General features: G+C 39.1%; 1 protein-coding gene across 4 annotated transcripts in view; it reads left to right on the top strand.

The window, feature by feature from the left end:
* The window catches only part of LOC104609056 (plectin-like protein), a 59,655-nt gene that overhangs the window by 9,346 nt on the left and 31,730 nt on the right, over positions 1-18,579 (top strand). For 2 of the 4 annotated variants that reach the window (XM_088894009.1, XM_088894008.1), the window contains 3 exons: positions 10,172-10,393; positions 16,825-16,970; positions 17,101-17,201. In XM_088894009.1, the coding sequence (XP_088750135.1) occupies positions 10,216-10,393; positions 16,825-16,970; positions 17,101-17,201 (425 nt within the window). In that variant the 5' untranslated portion in view covers positions 10,172-10,215. Of the gene's footprint in view, positions 1-5,398; positions 5,511-10,171; positions 10,394-16,824; positions 16,971-17,100; positions 17,202-18,579 lie in introns of all 4 variants that reach the window. The other 2 variants (XM_088894010.1, XM_088894011.1) reach the window with 2 other exon arrangements.

Genomic DNA, 18,579 nt, shown 5'->3' with positions numbered 1-18,579 from the left:
ATAGAATTTTTCGCTGCTGTTTTTGGGCTTGAGAAGGCTAAGGAACTGGGTATGGAAAGGCTAATTATTGAAGGTGACTCCAAAACAGTTGTGGACTGGTTAAGAAAAGGAGAAGGAGTCTCTTGGCACCTAAGGAATGTTCTTAGGAAATTCAAAAGGCTCTCCAGGGATATGCTGGTTCAAATTAATTCAGTTAGAAGATCGGCCAACAGTTTGGCAGACAGCTTGGCTAAACAAGGGGTTCAAAGACAGCCAATGTTCTGGGCCTTTGTGTAATTTTTTGGGGGTTTTGGACACCTTTGTCCTCTTTGTTTTCTTCACAACTTCTACTTGTACTGTTTTTCTAATATTAATGAAATTTATTTCCTGAGTTATTGATCAAAAAAAAAAAGACCCTAACATAGACTTGCTTGGGTTTGCCTTTTGGTTGTACTGTTTGTACACATTTGAATATGTTTTATATGTCTTGTTTGATTTTATTTTTACATTTTCACTTTGAATATGTTTCATATGTTATGTTTATGTATTTTAATTTGAGCAAATAGGCATTTATAACATTTAGTTTAAAATTTAATTTTGCATCTTTACCAAAATCCGTTTGATGGCTTACAACCTTATTTGTAAACCACTAATCTGCAAAAGACAATTACTTGAAAGGTGTAATTTACAAAGAACCTTTTGCAACAAACCAATTCAAAATGAAACCAAGCAGCAGACAAAGACTAGTAAAAGATGCATACATGACATACAAAAGGCAAACCAATCTTCATGAATTTATTGTAGGCATCATGGGGGTTAAAGCTTTTGCAGTTTGCACCTAATTGAGCTAAGTAGACACTATATCACCAAGAGAGGGATATTCAAGCTGAGATGGATCGAGGTGGGAGTGCGAAGAGAAATAGGAAAAGTGAATTTGTTGTGTGTTTAAGAAAACATTGGAAGATGATCCAAGAAATGGGCAGGGAAAGCACACGGGCTTGAGGAAATTGAAGCTTCCTAGTGGAATTACAAAGAACATGATCATGACATTCTTATAAGGGATTGCCCAGGTTTGCTATTTGTCCATGCATATCTTGGTCTATCCAAACTGAATCCACAATATTTTTATTTGATTCGCACCATTGAAGTCCTCTAGATAATAGTGGCCATGCCAGCCTCCAAACTATTTAGGAATATGTGATTACATCTCTCTTCTAGCACCATCTACCCATTGAAATGACAACTGGCAGCTCAACAAAGTAAAATTTGTTGCTAATAGTAGTGAATCCAAGGGAACATAGGAGATTCTGTGATAACTGTGTTCTTTCCTGAGAGAGAGAGAGACGAGAGTGAGAGAAGAGAAGAGAGAGAGGAGAAGAGAAGAGAGAGAGGTGTTCGATTGAGAATCAAAAGACAAGGGATGGTGGCACTCATCTTGTTATTTATATTCACTTAATATAAGAAGATCAGAAGTTACAAGTATGCCCCTTGCGGTAATTCCTAATAATAAACAAATAACAAGAAAGAAAAAGGAAAACTAGCTGATAGCACCTAGGCTGACTAGGCTGACAACATACTAACAAAGAACAAATAAATAAGTTTCACAACACTCCCCCTCAAGTTGGGCTGATATACAACCCAACTTGTCACACAACTCATTGTGTTGCGAGTATGGAAGCCCTTTTGTGAGGACATCAGCAAGTTGTTCCTTGGAGTTGACATAAGGGATGGAAATTTCCCTTTTTTCCAATTTTTTCCCTTATGAAGTGTTTGTCCATTGCAATGTGCTTGGTCCTCTCATGTAGGATAGGATTACTGGCGATGTTAATGGCTGCCTTGTTGTCATAGTAAAGAGGTAGGATTATGAACAATTTCAAGCTCCCCTAGAAGATTTTTTAGCCAAAGAACTTCAGCGACCCCATGTGCCATAGCTCTATACTCTGCTTTAGCACTTGACCTTGCTACTACACTTTGTTTCTTGCTTTTCCAGGTCACTAGGTTTCCTCCAACAAATGTGCAATGCCCACTTGTGGACTTTCTGTCATCTACAACACCTGTCTAATCAACATTTGTAAAGACTTCCACCTTTAGATGATTATGCTTACTGAATAGTAGACTTGCTCCTGGATACTTTTTTAAGTATCTAAGAACTCTCTTTGCTACCTCCAAGTGAGGTTTCTTAGGAGAGTGCATGAATTGGTTTAGGGCCCCAACTGAATAGGCAATGTCTGGACGAGTCATGGACAAATAAATCAACTTCCCCACTAACCTTTGGAACTGTTTTACATCTTTCCGAGGTTCACCATCATAGTCACCCAATTTATGATCAACATCCATAGGAGTATTCGCTAGCCTTGCGCCTAACTTGCCTGTATCTTGTAACAGATCAAGGGTGTACTTCTTTTGAGAAATGAATATGCTCTTTTTTGAGCGGGCAACTTCAATTCCAAGAAAATACTTCAGAGGACTTAGATTTTTTACTTCAAATTTAGATGCAAGGAATTGTTTCAACTTTTGTATTTCTGAAGTCCAATTTCCTATAATGATGATATCATCCACATACACTATCAAAACATGCAACACACTATTTAGGCTAAGGCCATGGGGAAGGATATTGATCCTTGGCCTGCAATGGAGGAGAATGATCCATCTGCAAGCCTCACTTTATCCTTTCCTTACAAAAGACTACAAGTCTAAAACAAATTTGGCTTACCGGTCATGTGGTTAGAGGCCCCTGAGTCAATGATCCAAGGGGAATCAGTGGTAGTAGTGACATGGAATGCAGAAGCCGCATTACTTGATGTAGATGCAATGAAGTAGGAGTACCGGTAACTGAACTATCCATTTGTCGCAAAGCCCTACCATATGACTCCAAGTGGTCTCTGAAGGACTTCATGAAATCTTCCTTGGGGTTAGAACTAGTAAAGTGGTTCCGGGTAGTACCAGCAACCTGAGTATCTTGGGTTGCCACATATGCTACATTATTGCTGTATTCGACTTCTTTTGACCTTGCACTTTACCTTGTTCTTGGTTTTTCACTGCCCACTTGGGCTTCCCTTGAATTTCCCAACATGTGTCACATGTATGCCGTGAATGCCGACAGTGGGTACAAAACAACTTGTCTTTATCATTAGCCTTCTTGGAGTCACTTTTCTTCCCTGTATTGTTATTACCCATTGCAACCAATGCTACTTGTTGCTCTCCCTCAGTTGTAACTATCACACTCTGCATACTTTCTTCAGATTGAACAAGGGCATATACCTCTTGAACTGAAGGCAACTCTTTGCTTCATAGGATCTGAACTCTCAAGGGTTCATAAGCAGGATTCAGTCCCAACAAGAAAGCAAAAACCCGCTACTGAGAAACCAGCTTCTTATAGGCCTTAGCATCATCATCATGTTTTCACTCTATAGCCTGATAGTGATCCAATTCTTTCCATACGGAAGTAAGGGCTGAATAATAGGCAGACAAACTATGATTTCCTTGTTTACAGGTTGAAGATTCAGCTTGCAACTGGTAAATCTTGGCATAATGCCTTTGCTCAAAATAGGTGGTTTTGGCCTGTTCCCAAATCTCACTAGCGGTGTCTGCCCACATAAAATTCTTCTTCACATCGGGTTCCATAGCTACAAGGAGCCAAGACTCACCATACTGCTTTTTTGGTCCCACCTATCATGTTTAACTGTCTCACACTTGGGTTCTTTCACTCTGCCATTTATGTAATTGGCTTTTCCCCTTGCTGTTACATAAAGTTTCACACTTTTAGCCCACTCTAGGTAGTTCAGGCCATTTAAAGGGGTAATTGGCGTGGGAAATATCATGTTTTCACCCCCATACTAGCTGTACTATGAGTTGGTGTAACTCCAGATGATGCTGAATCATAGTTTGCCATTGAGGAAAAGGATCACAAGTATAGCAGACCAGATCCCACACAAACAGAATGCTAAACTCCCAAGAATTTTCACTTCCGGAATGAGAAAGATACTGCTGAAATCAGTCCAGCAATAGTTCGGCCCTTAGAATAGCCCAGTAATCAGTCCAGCAACTAGTCTACTAATAGGCTACTGAAAACAGTCTACTAACAACAATAGTTCGACCACAAGCAGTCATTAAAAAAGGCCTACTAACAGTTCGATAACAGCACATGATTAAAAAAAATACATACCCCTGTCCAACGCCTGTACGAAGGTGTAAACCTCAAAACCAAGGCCTTCACAACATAGACCATAGAGAAAAAAGGGGACACATACCCCTGTCCAGCACTTGTATGAAGGTGCAAACCCAGAAATTATTTTTCACAGCATTGAACTAAGAGAGGAGAGTCATTCCAGCATCGCCCCTCTTCTACTAGGGTTTTCTTGGTGTTACGACCAAGGAAGAACCCAAAGAACAACAACCACAAGTATTCTGACCGGTCCGATTAGAATTCTTGGTCTTCCACGTCCAAGAGGTTAAGAGAAAAAAAAGAACTGAGATTTAGATGAGAAAAAAACTTCCGAGCCCAGAATTATAGCTCTGATACCATGTTTTCTTTCCTAAGAGAGAGAGACGAGAGTGAGAGAAGAGAAGAGAGAGAGAGGTTCAATTGAGAACCAAAAGACAAGGGCTGGCGGCACCCAGCTTGTTATTTATATTCACTTAATATAAGAAGATCAAAAGTTACAAGTATGCCGCTGTCGGCAATTCCTAATAATAAACAAATAACAAGAAAGTAAAAAGAAAACTATCTAACAACATACTAACAGAGAACAAAAAAAGAAGTTTCACAACAATAACAATCTTATGAGCAGTCCATGTGGTACATATGAAGTTGGCTACAAATTGACCCTAGCTGCTGCATGCAGTAGAAGCCAGAAGCCAGAAGCCACATTCCTCCAAGGAAACCTTGAGTAGGGATTGTTTTGAAGCATGAGAAGACTGTTGAGTTGGTTCGGTTTGTTTTTATTTAGTTAGGAAGTTGTTGGGCTTTAGGCCCTTTAATTTATGTTTTCTTAAGTTGTGACTGTTAAGCTTTTAGTAGCTGCCCTACTAAGGGCATCCTTGTAATATCTCATCTTTTTAAGTTAAGTATAAATATAATGAGAGGGGGGCGGCTAGGGTTAATTTCACAATCCTGGTTGACTTCCTACTCTCTTGTTCTACTCCTTTCTTCTCTACTGCTGAAATCTTCATCTTCCCCCTCTTTCCTTCACAAGAAATCTTCAACTTACCAGCTCTGTTCTGGCAGAGATACGGTCTCCACAGCTGATGGATCCCATCTTCCTATTGCTGGGAAGGGAGTCAAGATTAGTGATTCTATTTCTCTACCCTCTGTCCTTCATGTTCCCAGATTGAGCACTAATCTGTTATCTGTTAGTAGTTTGACTAAGAACCTGAACTGCTCAGTAATTTTTTCTCTCCTGGTCGTTGTATTTTGCAGGATCTGATTCAAAGAGGACGATTGGGAGTGGTAGTGAAGTGAATGGAATCTACCTTCTGGATGTACTTCCTTCTCATCAGAGTGATCATGTCAGCAGGGATAGTGAGTTAGGGTCTGTGAGTCAAATTATGTTTTGGCATAATCGTTTGGGTCATTTACGATATTCTTCTTTGAGTTTTTTGTTTCCAAAACTTTTTGAGTCTGTTAGTTTGTCAAGTCTAGAGTGTGAAGGTTGTCAACTTGGAAATCATTGTAGACATTCATTTAAACCTAGTAATAAAAGATGTTCTTCTTCTTTTGATGTTATTCATTCGGATGTGTGGGCCCTTACCATGTTCCTTCTATGGGAGGCTATCGCTATTTTCTCTTATTTGTGGATGATTTCTCACGATACTTTTGGATTTACCTGATGAGATCCCGCGATGAGGTACCATCCTTGGTGAGGCAATTTCATCAGATGGTACTAACACAGTTTGAAACAAGAATAAAGGTGTTCAGATCTGACAATGCCAGGGAATATTTTGAAAGACATCTTGCCTCATATCTGTTAGAATATGATGTTGTCCATCAGAGCAGTTGCCCCTATAGTCCACAGCAGAATTCTGTTGCAGAAAGGAAGAACAAACACATTGTTGAGACTGTAAGAAGCATGATGATCACATCTACAGTTCCAGTTCGGTTTTGGGGTGATGCAGTTCTCATAGCAGTATATCTGATTAACAGGGTGCCCTCTCGTATACTTGGATTCAACACCCCATTCAGTCTTTTTTTTCCTCAGGGGGAGATGTTTCATATTCCTCTCAGGGTGTTTGGGTGTGTCTGCTTTGCACATATCCTTGGTCCTCACCGCTCGAAGCTTGATCCCAAGGCAAAGAAGTGTGTCTTCCTTGGATATGCAGAGAATCAGAAAGGGTACTGCTGCTATGATCCAGTCTCTGGGAGCCGGTATGTTACCATGGATGTCACCTTTTTTGAATCTACATACTTCTTTTCAAAGAATCTTTCTCAGGGGGAGTGTTTTGGGGAAGTGAGTCAACAATCTATTCCTCCCAGTTCCAGTCCTTGTGTCTACTCCTGTGTTTGACCACCACTTTGTGGCACCTACCTTGCCACCTTCTTTGTGTTCTGCTTCTCAGCATTACTTACGACAGAGACTTCCCAAGGAGGTTGATTCTACTACAGCAGAACTCACATCACTTCCTGTCGATTCTTTTGAGACTCCAGATTCGGCTGCCATGGATTCATGTATTCCTTTTGGTTCTGCTACTGTTTCAGTTCGCATTGATCCTACTAACCCTGTTACAGATAACCTTGATTATTGCTCTCAGAAAAGGGAAGAGAAAGTGTACTGCTCTTTGTATTTCGCAGTACTTATCCTACAGTAGACTTTCTCCTTCCTACCGTGCTTTTCTCTCATCTCTTGATTCAGTGTCATTACCCAAGGGTGTTAGTGAGGCTCTCTCCAAACCTGAGTGGAAGACAACTATGCAGGAAGAGATGGCAACCTTGATTAAGAATCAGACATGGGACATTGTGGATCTACCAGAAGGCAAGGAGACAGTTGGATGCAGATGGGTTTACACAGTAAAATATAAGGTAGATGGAAGTATAGAAAGGTACAAGGCAAGACTTGTTGCGAAAGGGTACACACAGACCTATGGCATTGATTACTTAGAGACCTTTGTGCCAGTTGCAAAGATGACCTTCGTTCGGATACTTCTTTCTCTTGCTGCCTCATACTCTTGGCCCTTGTTTCAACTTTATGTGAAGAATGCTTTCCTAAATGGGGATCTGCAGGAAGAAGTGTATATGGATCTTCCTGCTGGCTTTTACAATGATACTGAAAAGGGAAAGGTATGCAGGCTTAATAAGTCACTTTATGTTTTAAAACAATCTCCTTGAGCATGGTTTGACAGATTCAGACAGTTGATTGTTTTTGGCTACACTCAGACTAAATCCGATCACACCTTGTTTGTGAAGCGAAGGGGATCTTTGGTGTCAGTCCTAATTGTTTATGTGGATGATATTGTTGTCACCGGGAATGATCTGAGTGAGATTGATGGTCTGAAAAAGAACATACATAAAGAATTTGAAATTAAAAGTCTTGGAGAACTGAGATATTTCTTAGGCATTAAAGTTGCAAGATCAAAACATGGAATTTTTATTTCACAAAGGAAGTATGTCTTGGATCTTCTTCAAGAGACATGGAAGTTTGGAACAAAGACAATCAACACCTCTATTGATCAGAACCATAAAATCAATGCATCAGAAGGTGAACCAGTAATGGACATTGGGAGATATCAGAGACTTGTGGGTCGGCTGCTATACTTGTGTATGACAAGACCAGACATCTCCTATGCAGTAAGTGTAGTAAGTCAATACATGCATGCTCCACGACTCCAACATTGGGAGGCAATTGACAGGATTCTTGCTTATCTGAAGGGACACCCGAGCAGAGGCATATTGTTTACTGATCATGGACAGTTGAAATTAGAGGCTTATACAGATGCAGATTGGGCAGGATGCCTTGATGACAGGAGATCAACTTCAGGAGTGTGCACCCTAGTTGGGGGTAACCTTGTCTCATGGAAGAGTAAGAAACAAACAGTGGTGGCACGATCAAGTGCTGAAGCCGAATACAGGGCCATAGCACATGGAGTTTCAAAACTTCTCTGGATCCGTTCCCTGTTAGAAGAAATTGGTATACAGGCAGAAGAACCTATGATGCTATACTGTGATAACCAGGCAGTAATTAACATTGCCCATAACCCAGTTCAGCATGACCGAACTAAGCACATTGAAGTGGATAGACATTTTATCAGAGAGGGTAACTTCTGGAGAAGTTTGTCTTCCATACATTGCTTTTGATCTACAACTCGCTGATGTTCTCACAAAAGGCGTTGCAAAGAACAAGCTGGAGCATGATCTACGCAAGTTGGGAATGTGTGACATTTACTCCCAACTTGAGGGGGAGTGTTGAGTTGGTCTGGTTTGTTTTTATTTAGTTAGGAAGTTGTTGGGCTTTAGGCCCATTAGTTTATGTTTTTTTAAGTTGTGATTGTTCAACTTTTAGTAGCCGCCCTACTAAGGGCATCCTTGTAATATCTCATCTTTTTAAGTTAAGTATAAATATAATGAGAGGGTGGCGGCTAGGGTTAATTTCACAATCCTGGTTGACTTCGTACTTTCTTCTTGTTCTCCTTTCTTCTCTACTTCTGAAATCTTCATCTTCCCCCTCTTTCCTTCACAAGAAACTCGACTAAATCTACAATTAGTGATCTCTACTAAGACATATCAGGGAGAATGTTTTGGGCCTGCAATCTTGAGATACATGCCTCAAGAAACCTATATATACACTAAAACAAGGATGTCTGTGCTTTTTTCTGTTTTTTTTTGAATTTTCTGTTTTTGTAACTCAAGTAGCCAATCACCTTTAAGACTTTTCCCACTATCTTTCCTCATTATCTTACCATCAACTCTCCTCTTTCTCATTAACTCCAATTATCTCTTCTCTTAAATCATGCCATTAAGTCTCTCTCCTCCAATAACTCAGGCTGTCTTGTGTAACAGCATCACATTGTAGCTAATTTTTTTTCCCTTTAGTAGTACTCATTAACTACTCCAATTATCTCTCGCCATTAATCATGCCATTAACTCTCTCTCCTCCAGTAGCTCAGGCTGTCTTGTGTAACGTCATCACATTGTAGATACATTTTTTCCCTTTAGTAGTACTTCTTTTGCATCTACCTTTTCTGCAATTTGGATATTTTTAATGCAGCTACCAAGATACAACTACTGCTTTAAGGTGTAGCAAGCAGGGTTCACGAGTAGCCGTGCTGTACAGTCCAGCAAAGTAATCCGTAAACTACTTGTTAAGTTCAGGGAAGAAAGGGGTGAGTTCTAGCAGTTTCAAAACCACTAGAGTCTGAAGAAACTGATGGAAACCAGGGCTGATATTCTTTGGTTTTGTGCAGGAAAACTGAGAAGAAAAGAACAAAAAAAAAGTAAATAAACTGTCTTTATTCCTTCCAGAAAAGCTCCTTTAATCTGTTCTAGCTTTCTTAAATAGACCTATAATGGGAAAACAACTAAGAAACCAATAAACTGTACAACTAGGAATTTCTAAACTAAAAAAATTCTTTTATGATAAGAGTCCTAAATTGACAAATAAGTATTATAATAGGAATCCTAAACTGAAAAAATAATGCTTGTAATAAAAATCCCAATTAATAACTGACAAAGAAACTCATATAATAAGAATCCTAAATTGATACCCAAAAGAATTGTTTAGAAGTAAAACCAAAGATAACATGGGGTCTGCTTAGCTGAGCTAACAGGGATGCTGCCTTAGAGTTAGTATTGCCCCTTTGATAATACACCTTAGCCACTTGGGGTGGTCTGACTGTTCAAAAAACTGACCTATGACCTGCTTGGGGTTTGATGGAGGTTGGATGGGCTGCAATTGATTATTTTGGGCAGTACAGGTTGATGCCTGCATGAGTTTTCCTTCTAGATATTGACACTTTGTTTAAAAGTCAAAATTGTCATTTTATATTTGCAGTCCTTTTATTGCTATTTTTTTTTTTTATTTCTTTTAACGAAGAACTAATCTGGACCTATTTTTTATCAGCTTTATTCTCTTGGTGACAGATTATTGTTGTTGTCATCATTTTCATCAGCATCTAAGCCTTATTCTCTCCATTATAGATCTTAATATATTATTCATGTTCTTTATAGTTTCATTTTAGATTCTAATTTCACCTTGGAATTAAGGGTTTCAAGTCAAGAAGAGGAAGTGAAGAACTCCAGTTCTTTAAATGGGTGATTTTTCCGGAACAATTGATGTTGAAAGGCTTATTTCTTATGGTGATGATCTCATTGAAGTCTTCATGAATAGAAGGGATGTTAATAACTTTGCACTATCTTTGGAAGGAGTCAAGATGCTTCAATCATCTTGTGAGGCAGATTTTTCTGAGGTTAAGAATCTATTGGAAGGTTTGTTTTCCTTCCTGGTTGTCTTTGTCATCTTTTCTTTTACCATATCCATTATCTGATTTAATTCAGAGGTTTTAACTTTTAAGCTTGACATTTTTCCTGAAGCATTCTATCCCATTTTGCATGCTTGTCAATGGTTGACAATTTAGAATATTACTGTGATGAAATTCTGTAGCTTCTGGAAATGGCTTCTGCACTTTAATTTTGAAGTTCATGCTTCTGGAAATTCAGTGTAACAATATTGTTTTGAAGATTATAATATTTGTCCCAACAATTTTGTCTTCAAGGAAGTTCTGGTTGGGTTACAGAAAGCTTTCCATCAATAGATCTTATACTTGATCTAAGTTACATTCCTCTACATTATTTTATTTATAATTTTTGAGGGTTGCAGTGGGGCATGTCAGTGATTTAAACCTCAGGCATGCCTAGGCCTAGGTGCAGCCCCTTCAAAAATGCGTGTGCCTGGTGCACCTTGTGCCTCAGCCTAGGTGTGTCATGTGTACCTTAGGCACTGGGGCAAGTTTGCTCACTGCTTGGATGGTATTGTATTAATTAGTGCCAAGGTTCATCACTTAGCCCTTATTTGCATTGATAATGGATGAATTGACTAAACATATTTAAGATGAGATCCCATGGTGCATGTTTTTGGTTGATGACATTGTTTTAATTGATGAAGCTAATAAAGGATTAAATGCAAAATTAATCTCGTGGACAAATGCCTAACAAGAGGTTTTGAAGTTATTAGGACTAAAACAGAATATATGACATGCAAATTTAATAACAATGGGAGTACAAATCAGGGTACACTTAGGATTGGAGATCAAGGGATAACTCAAAGTGACCTTTTTCCTTACCTTGGTAATTCAGAACAAGGGAGAGGTTGGGGAGCATGTTGCCTATAGAATTAGAGCAGGATGGGCAAAATGGAGGGGTGCATCTGGATTTTATGTAATAGGTGAATACTGCTAAGATTAAAAGGAAAATTCTAACAAACAGTTGTAAGGCCAGCTATGTAATAGGTGAATACAACCATGAGCATCAGCTACAGGTATTTACCAAAGCTATTACTCATGCCAGACATGTTTTCTTGGCTGACAAACTAATGCTGTTCTCATAGCCTTAGTTTGAGGGGGAGTTTAGAAAGGATGAATAATATTCACATTCATGTGTTTTTTATATTTCTTTTTTGGTCCCTTGGAAGGGCCTTTCTGTATTATACGTAATTTGACCTTTGAGGTGGGGTCAATCGTTCATTCACTTGACACCTCAAATGAGTTCTGTTTTTGCCTGGTTCTCCTCTTCTACTCTCTAGCATGTGAATTGATAACCTTGGATTAATTAAACCGGCCAATGTTTATCTTGTCTGAGTTACACGACTGATAAAAAAGTTGTTAACGAGTTGGTTATGAAATGATCTTTCATTTATATCCATTTAAAGTCCAAGGAAGATTGGGTCTCTGTTGGAGGATTATATTTGCATTTCAAAACAACTGTCCTTTAGTTTATTTGCTTTTCATTTTTTTTGGGAACAAGCATTAGAAATAAGGAAAATGCATTGAAACTGTTTAGTGTGAAGTGTGGCCATTTAAAAGCTATGCTACCTTTTGCTTTTCTCATCATTGAGAATTTTGAATACCAACAGTATTGTGGGCTACATTATGCCTTCTAATCCATATCCATCTTGACAAAAGATGTGTATATATGTATCTATATGTGAGTTTCTGTGTATGTGTGAATGTTGTTAAAGTCTGATAGGGGCAGTTTTTCCGTATTTACCTTTGTTTTTAGTCCATTTTTTTAAACATTTTTTTCTCAAAGAAATTTATTTAAACATCTTCTTGAGGGCATTATTGTAATTTCTGTCGTCTTTTAGAAGCTGAATATTACTTGGGTTGACAGCGAGAGAGTCCGGTTCGATACACACACACACACACACTCTCTCTCTCTCTCTCTCTTTCTCCTGAAAACTTTTTTTTTCATCTTTTCTCTACTTTCTCTATCAACAGAACCTTTCTACTGTGATTTCTTTTTTCTTTCACCATTTTTTTAGCTTTTCTAAGCTAATATTGGTATCAGAGCTCCAGGTTTTATTCTTACCTGGTCTGGACATCATTTCAGCCTCTCCTCTAGAGAACTACTCTTTCAAGGGAAGGAAAAGGATTGCAAAGGACTGATCACCCTCTAAGTAAAGAGGCTTTAATGCCTCAATTGGCAGTTCAAAGAAGGGCTGTTTTTGGGGTTTTGAATGGTTGGAGTAAGTTTCCATGACTTTGTGGTGATTGTGTAAGATGTTTTGGTGTGATAGTAGTTGAGTTATGTGATTATGGGGTCAGTTAGTGATTCAAGTAAACCTACCAGTTTTTTGTGTTCTTCTTCTGTGGTAGAAAATGAAATGTGGTATGTGTTCAAAGGTGGTTGTGTGGTGTAATTTTTTTTTTTTGGAAAGTTAACCATTAGCTCTATGTCTTACACTTATGGCTACATAAACAAGTGGTTCCAAATCTGCATCTGTGTTACAGTGACATTATGAACATCTAGCTGACTATTTTCAAGCTCAATGGTATGAGTTATGTAAATTGGTTGAGGTTTATCTGATTTGTTGAGGCTAACTGAAATATATTAAGAACAACCCAAGAGTGGGTCTGAAGGATATAGTGAGTGGGCGCAAGAAAACACACAAATTATGACTTCATTGTGGAACAATATGGAAAATCAGTTAAGTGTTAATCTTATGTTTCTGGATACAACAAAATAGGTTTGGGAGCATGCTAGGCAACTATACTTCAGACAAGACAATGTTACAAGAATTTATCAACTGTATAAATAGTACTTCACTCTCCAATAGGGAGATAAAAGTGTGGAAAAATATTATGCTTCTTTGAAGAGCCTAAGGAATGAATTGCATGTTTACCAGCCTCCATACAGATTTGAAGGTGCAGCAAGGGCAAAGAGAACATTTGGATGTTGTTAGATTTCTATCAGGGTTGAGGTCTGAGTTTGAACCAGCGAGAGCTTAGATTTTAGGAAGTAGTGACCTTCCTTAACTTTTAGAGGTGTTTATGCACATTAGGAGGCATCCACCCCACATAGTGATATACTACTATGTTAGAGAAATCGACCTTAGCAGTTACTAGAGGTGGTGGTGGTAGTTGGGACTTTCGTGGAAGAGGTAACAATTAGAGGTGGTGGTCGTGGCTTTAGGGGTAGTCGTAGTACTAGAAGGGAAGGAAGAGGTAGTGGTAGGCGTAAGTACCATGGACTCTCGGCGGTTGGTCAAGTCTCCGAAGGTCTGAAGAGACGATGGGGGAGAGAGGGGAAGAGAGGAGAGAAGGGAGAGATCTCTCTATGAAACCTAGGGTTAGGGCTATGTGGTAGTTTGATCTGGGAGGAGGCTTGTCCCTCCTTCTATAGATGGGATCTTGAGGCTATAAGGAGAAAATCTTAAAAGAGACCGTTCTTTATTAGGAAATGGGATCTTTATCTTCATGTCAGCTATCAAGCAAATTCCATTAAGGTTTCGCCATGTGTCTAGTGAGACTCTCTAGGGATAGAGTTTCCTTTCCCTAAGGATTCTTGCATAGCACATGTTGGTTACACCCCTTCATGGGTTCTCTTGTAGCCACATGTCAGGACTTTTGATCGGTTGATGTGTTCGAATGTCTCCATAAGTCATCTTTGGAACGTTTTGCTGCTGCAAGCCGCGATTGTACGGAGCGCGAGTTGCATGTGAATATATATTGCTAGCTTTGGCTTTATTCATTGTTTATCATGGTGTGAACTACTATTTTATGCTCATCGGAGGGTACTGGTAGCGTATTAGGTTCGTCACAAGGCTGCAATGTCATTTTATGCTCATCGCAGGTTTTAGATAGTATTCTCTGCTTATCGAGATCTTGGGTGGTGTTTTATGCTCATCGCAAGTTCGTAAGCCTTGTGTTACCTTTGTGGAGTGTTGCTGTGCTATTACAGAGGTTTGTTCGCCGTTTTGGTACTTTGGGCATTGTCCATCATCTTTATCTACGGCTTCAATTATAAATTCCATGATGGTGAGCTACATGTACTTACAATAGTAGTAGAGGACATGGTCAGGCCAGTGAGTGTTCCCACTGTGGCCAAGAAGGTGATACAATCAATTTTTGTGATGACTTGCATGGCCCACCTTCTTGGGGTAACCATGCATGGTAGAAGATGACACTAGAAACAATGTTCCTATTGATGAATCACCTGCTACAGGAGTGGGTAAGGATAAGGAGTTGGTTTCCATTACCCGTGAAGAGTATGAAAGACATCATCTATCTTTTTCTTCTAGGGCTACTTCTACCCTTGCCAACTCAGGTACAACTTGTCTTACTTCCTATTCTAAATCTACACCTTGGATAATTGACTCTAGAGCTTTAGATAATATGATTGGGACTTTAGAGTTGTTTATGTCTTTGTCCCCTCCTACCTCTTGGACTGTAACTTCAGATGATGGGTCATCCTCCTCTGTTACTAGTACCGGTAATGTGTCTCTTGGTTTTGACCTTCAGTTGACTTCTGTTTTTTATGTTCCAAAATTTCTTTTTAGCCTTTTGTTTGTAAGCAAGCTGACTCAATCTTTTAACTATTCCATGATCTTTTATCCATCCTATTGTATTTTTCAGGATCTTACGACGGGGAAGATGATTGGTTGAGGTTGTGAAGTTGGAGAACTATACTACCTAGATGAGAATGGTCCACGAAGAGTTCTTCACTCATCTCTCACTCATTGTGAGTCATGTGAACTTGGAAAACATTGTAGACAGTCTTATTTAATGAGTAATGAAAGATCCAACTTCTCCTTTTTGTTATACAGGAGAGAAGAAGAGAGGAAGAGAGAAGAAAGAGGAAAGAAGAGAGAAGAAAGAGGAAATAAGAGAGAAGAGAGATTTGAAAGTCAAAAGATGATGTTGGCGGCACCATCTTTTAGTATTTATACTAGGGCGACAAGACATAAAAAATAAAAGAAGAAAAGGACAATAGTACCTCTGCGGTACTATACTTAAAGAATAACCAACTTTTAACACTCCCCCTCAAGTTGGGACATAGATGTCAATCATGACCAACTTGGCACATAAATCGTGATGTAACCCTTTTGTGAAGATGCCTGCAAGTTGGTCTTCAGAGCTAACATAAGGGGTACACACTTCCCTTGTGACGACCTTTTCTTTGATAATTCTATCATGCAACACTTTTGGCAGCAATGTTTATGGTTGCTTTGTTATCACATAATAGAGTCATAGGTCCATCAACTGGAAAATCCAACTCACTCAACAAATTTTTTAGCCACATAATTTCAGTCACTCCATGAGACATTGCCCTATATTCAGGTTCAGCACTAGACCTATCTACCACATTCTGCTTTTTGCTTCTCCATGTAACTAGGTTCCCTCCCACAAAGGTACAATAGCCGTTAGTCAACTTCCTGTCATTTAGGGATCCTGCCCAGTCTACATCGATATACACTTCAACTTTCAAATGCCCGTGCTTTTGAAACAATAAGCCTACACCCGCCCATTCGCTACATATACACAAGGAAGACATGTCAGCCATGAACAATCCCATGCACATGTCGTGATTTCCTTGTACACTATAAATATTTGAGAATAAACGAGTAGGGCAGTTTTAATGTAGTAAGAGACCTAAGATGGGAAGTTTCACTCAGGCGGGGAAGTGGTGAGTGGAGCTGGCTATAGAGTCAAAGAAATTCCTATTCGAGCAGGGACGGCAAAGGGCAAGTCGTACTTGAAGATCAGGGAAGGAAATAGGGCAACGGTTATTCTACCAGAGGAAGCTTGCAGTTGGCTGAAAGGTTTTGTTGATGGAGTAGTCAATACTATCAAGGAAGAAGGTTGGAAAAACTCACTGAGTTGCGGTGGTAGAAGATACGATGCAATACTTAGGAAAAATGAGAGGGGCTGGTTCTCACAGTAACAGAGTATTTTGGCATCAACAAGAAGCAGATGATTTGTGTGCTGGAGGGGCCAAGGCCAAGGGAGCAAGGTTGGAGCTCCTTTGCTAGGAACCTTCAAGCTTTCCTAGTGAAGGTTGAGAGGAAGGGGGAAGAGCCTAATGGAAGCCCAATGGTTTGTAACTCCACCTCCCTCTGTTTACCAGCGTCGAGTAAGAAGCAGACCCCGCTCTGTCAAGAGGTCTTAGTAAACTCTGCAACTGTTCTTCGGAAGATAACTCTCGATGAAGAAGGAAGCAACTGGGAGCACAGAATGGTGTTAAAGGTAGATAAGGTGGTAAGGGATTGGACAAAAGTCCTAAACACAGTGGCAGAGAGATTGGGTGTTGATAAATGTTACTTTGTTCTAATGTGGTTTTCTTTATTTTTTCTTTCACCTTTTTTTAACCTTTTCTTAGTTAATAAATGTTACTTTGTTCTGCTTGATGAAAATCCTCCGTAGCAGAGTATCGGAGAAAGATAGATGAGTGCAAGCAAAGGATGGATGATGCAAAATCTGAGGTTATCGCTGATGCTGATATTGAGTTTCTTCAAAAAGAGTTGGATGAGGAAATTCAGAAGGAGCATTTACTTAAGGAGGAGCTTAGATAAGTATCCAATTAGTAACATTTTTATTCATTTCTATCTATTAATGATTTCATTTACAGTGTTTTCTTTGAAAACCTGGCTAGCAATGTCAGTTTTATTGACTAATTAACTTAAAATTTTTGTCAACACAATTGTTAGTGATGAAATTGATGATCTTGAGCAGCAGAGGGTTTCTATTGAAGAGCGGAGACAGTTCGTAAAGAAGCTTGAAAAGGATGATTTGAGGGCGCAGTAAGTATCTTACTATCAATTAAATGTTTGCTTCTGAAAGCCTTTATTTTTATAATGATAAGATTGTATTTGTACATGTTACTATTGTCATAAAACATGCTGTACAAAGCTTTTTTATCTGTTTTATATCTTTCAATCTAAAAAATGAAGTGAACTAATACCTGTAGTTAATGGTTGGGCCTTCTAGTCTTCCTCCAATGACATGAAATATGTCTTGAAATTTGAACTCATATAATATTTTAACTTTATTGGTGGATCACATTCAAAAATTTGTTTCTTTATATGTATTTCATAAATTTGAATGTTTTAGTAACTGTTTCATTGTATATGATGAAAATTTTATTATATATTTATCATGTTCATCATGTTTGTAACTACTATGTCGCCCTATATATAATAATATAAGCTGGCGTTGCCAGCTAGTTAGTTGACTCCAAAACCTTTCTCTTCTAAGCCCTTCTCTTCTTCTTCCTTATTTCTCCTTGAAGGGAAGGGAAATCCATCATATGAATGGCCGAACCATGCAGGGTGGTTGGGCGAAATTTCAAAAAAGTCTTTTCTCCCTTCCGGGAATCGTATTCCCAGTTTTAGAAAAACTGCATCTTTCAAGGTTCGTTCTTGCACCAAACTGGACTAGATTTGAAATTAAAATAAAGGGAGAGCAATACCTGATACGGAATCCACACGTGTAACTCCCAACGTAGGTGTTCACGCCCAAAGAGGGTACCAAAACCCACTTCCACTGAAGATGGTGTAGCTTGAGATGAAGCAGCTTCAGCAATGCAATTCTTCAGCAAGAACTGCAATCCAACGGATTGGATCAAGCAAGGGAGGTGAGCACGAGTTTGATATGATATTTTCTTGCAAAATATCAGAACTAGAACTGATCTCTATCAGTTCAAGAATGGATGTTGAATTAGGTTTAGGGTGGCAAGAGCAGGAGGGAGAGAGAGTTGAGAGCAGAGTAATCTGGAGCAGTTCACCCTCCCCTATTTATAACCCTTAAAGAGCTGATCTCCTAATCTGATTAAGAGCTTCCTAATCCAAATCTTTATTTGGATCTGGACTCTTTAAGTGGATAAGAGTTATCCTCTTATCTTATTTGCTGATCCAAACCCAGATCCATACCCATATTCGCCCATGTCACATGATTGCTTAAACTGTCATGTGGCACCCCTGATTAATCTTATTAATCTTGGGCCCTAGGCCCATTAAGTAAGTGGCTCACGTCCTTTATTGATTGCTGGCTAACTTGGCTCTCTTTGTATGGCATGGGACCCTAACATTGACCTCACAAAAGTCCACATGGGTTCAGCCTAGTTTCTGTAACAAAGCCTGGCCGAATTCACTACTGACACAGTGAACCCCTGAGTCTACT

Source organism: Nelumbo nucifera, chromosome 8 (genome assembly GCF_055504915.1).
Source record: "Nelumbo nucifera cultivar China Antique chromosome 8, China Antique-T2T, whole genome shotgun sequence".
NCBI lineage: Eukaryota > Viridiplantae > Streptophyta > Magnoliopsida > Proteales > Nelumbonaceae > Nelumbo > Nelumbo nucifera.
This window is presented reverse-complemented; position numbering and strand designations above follow the sequence as displayed.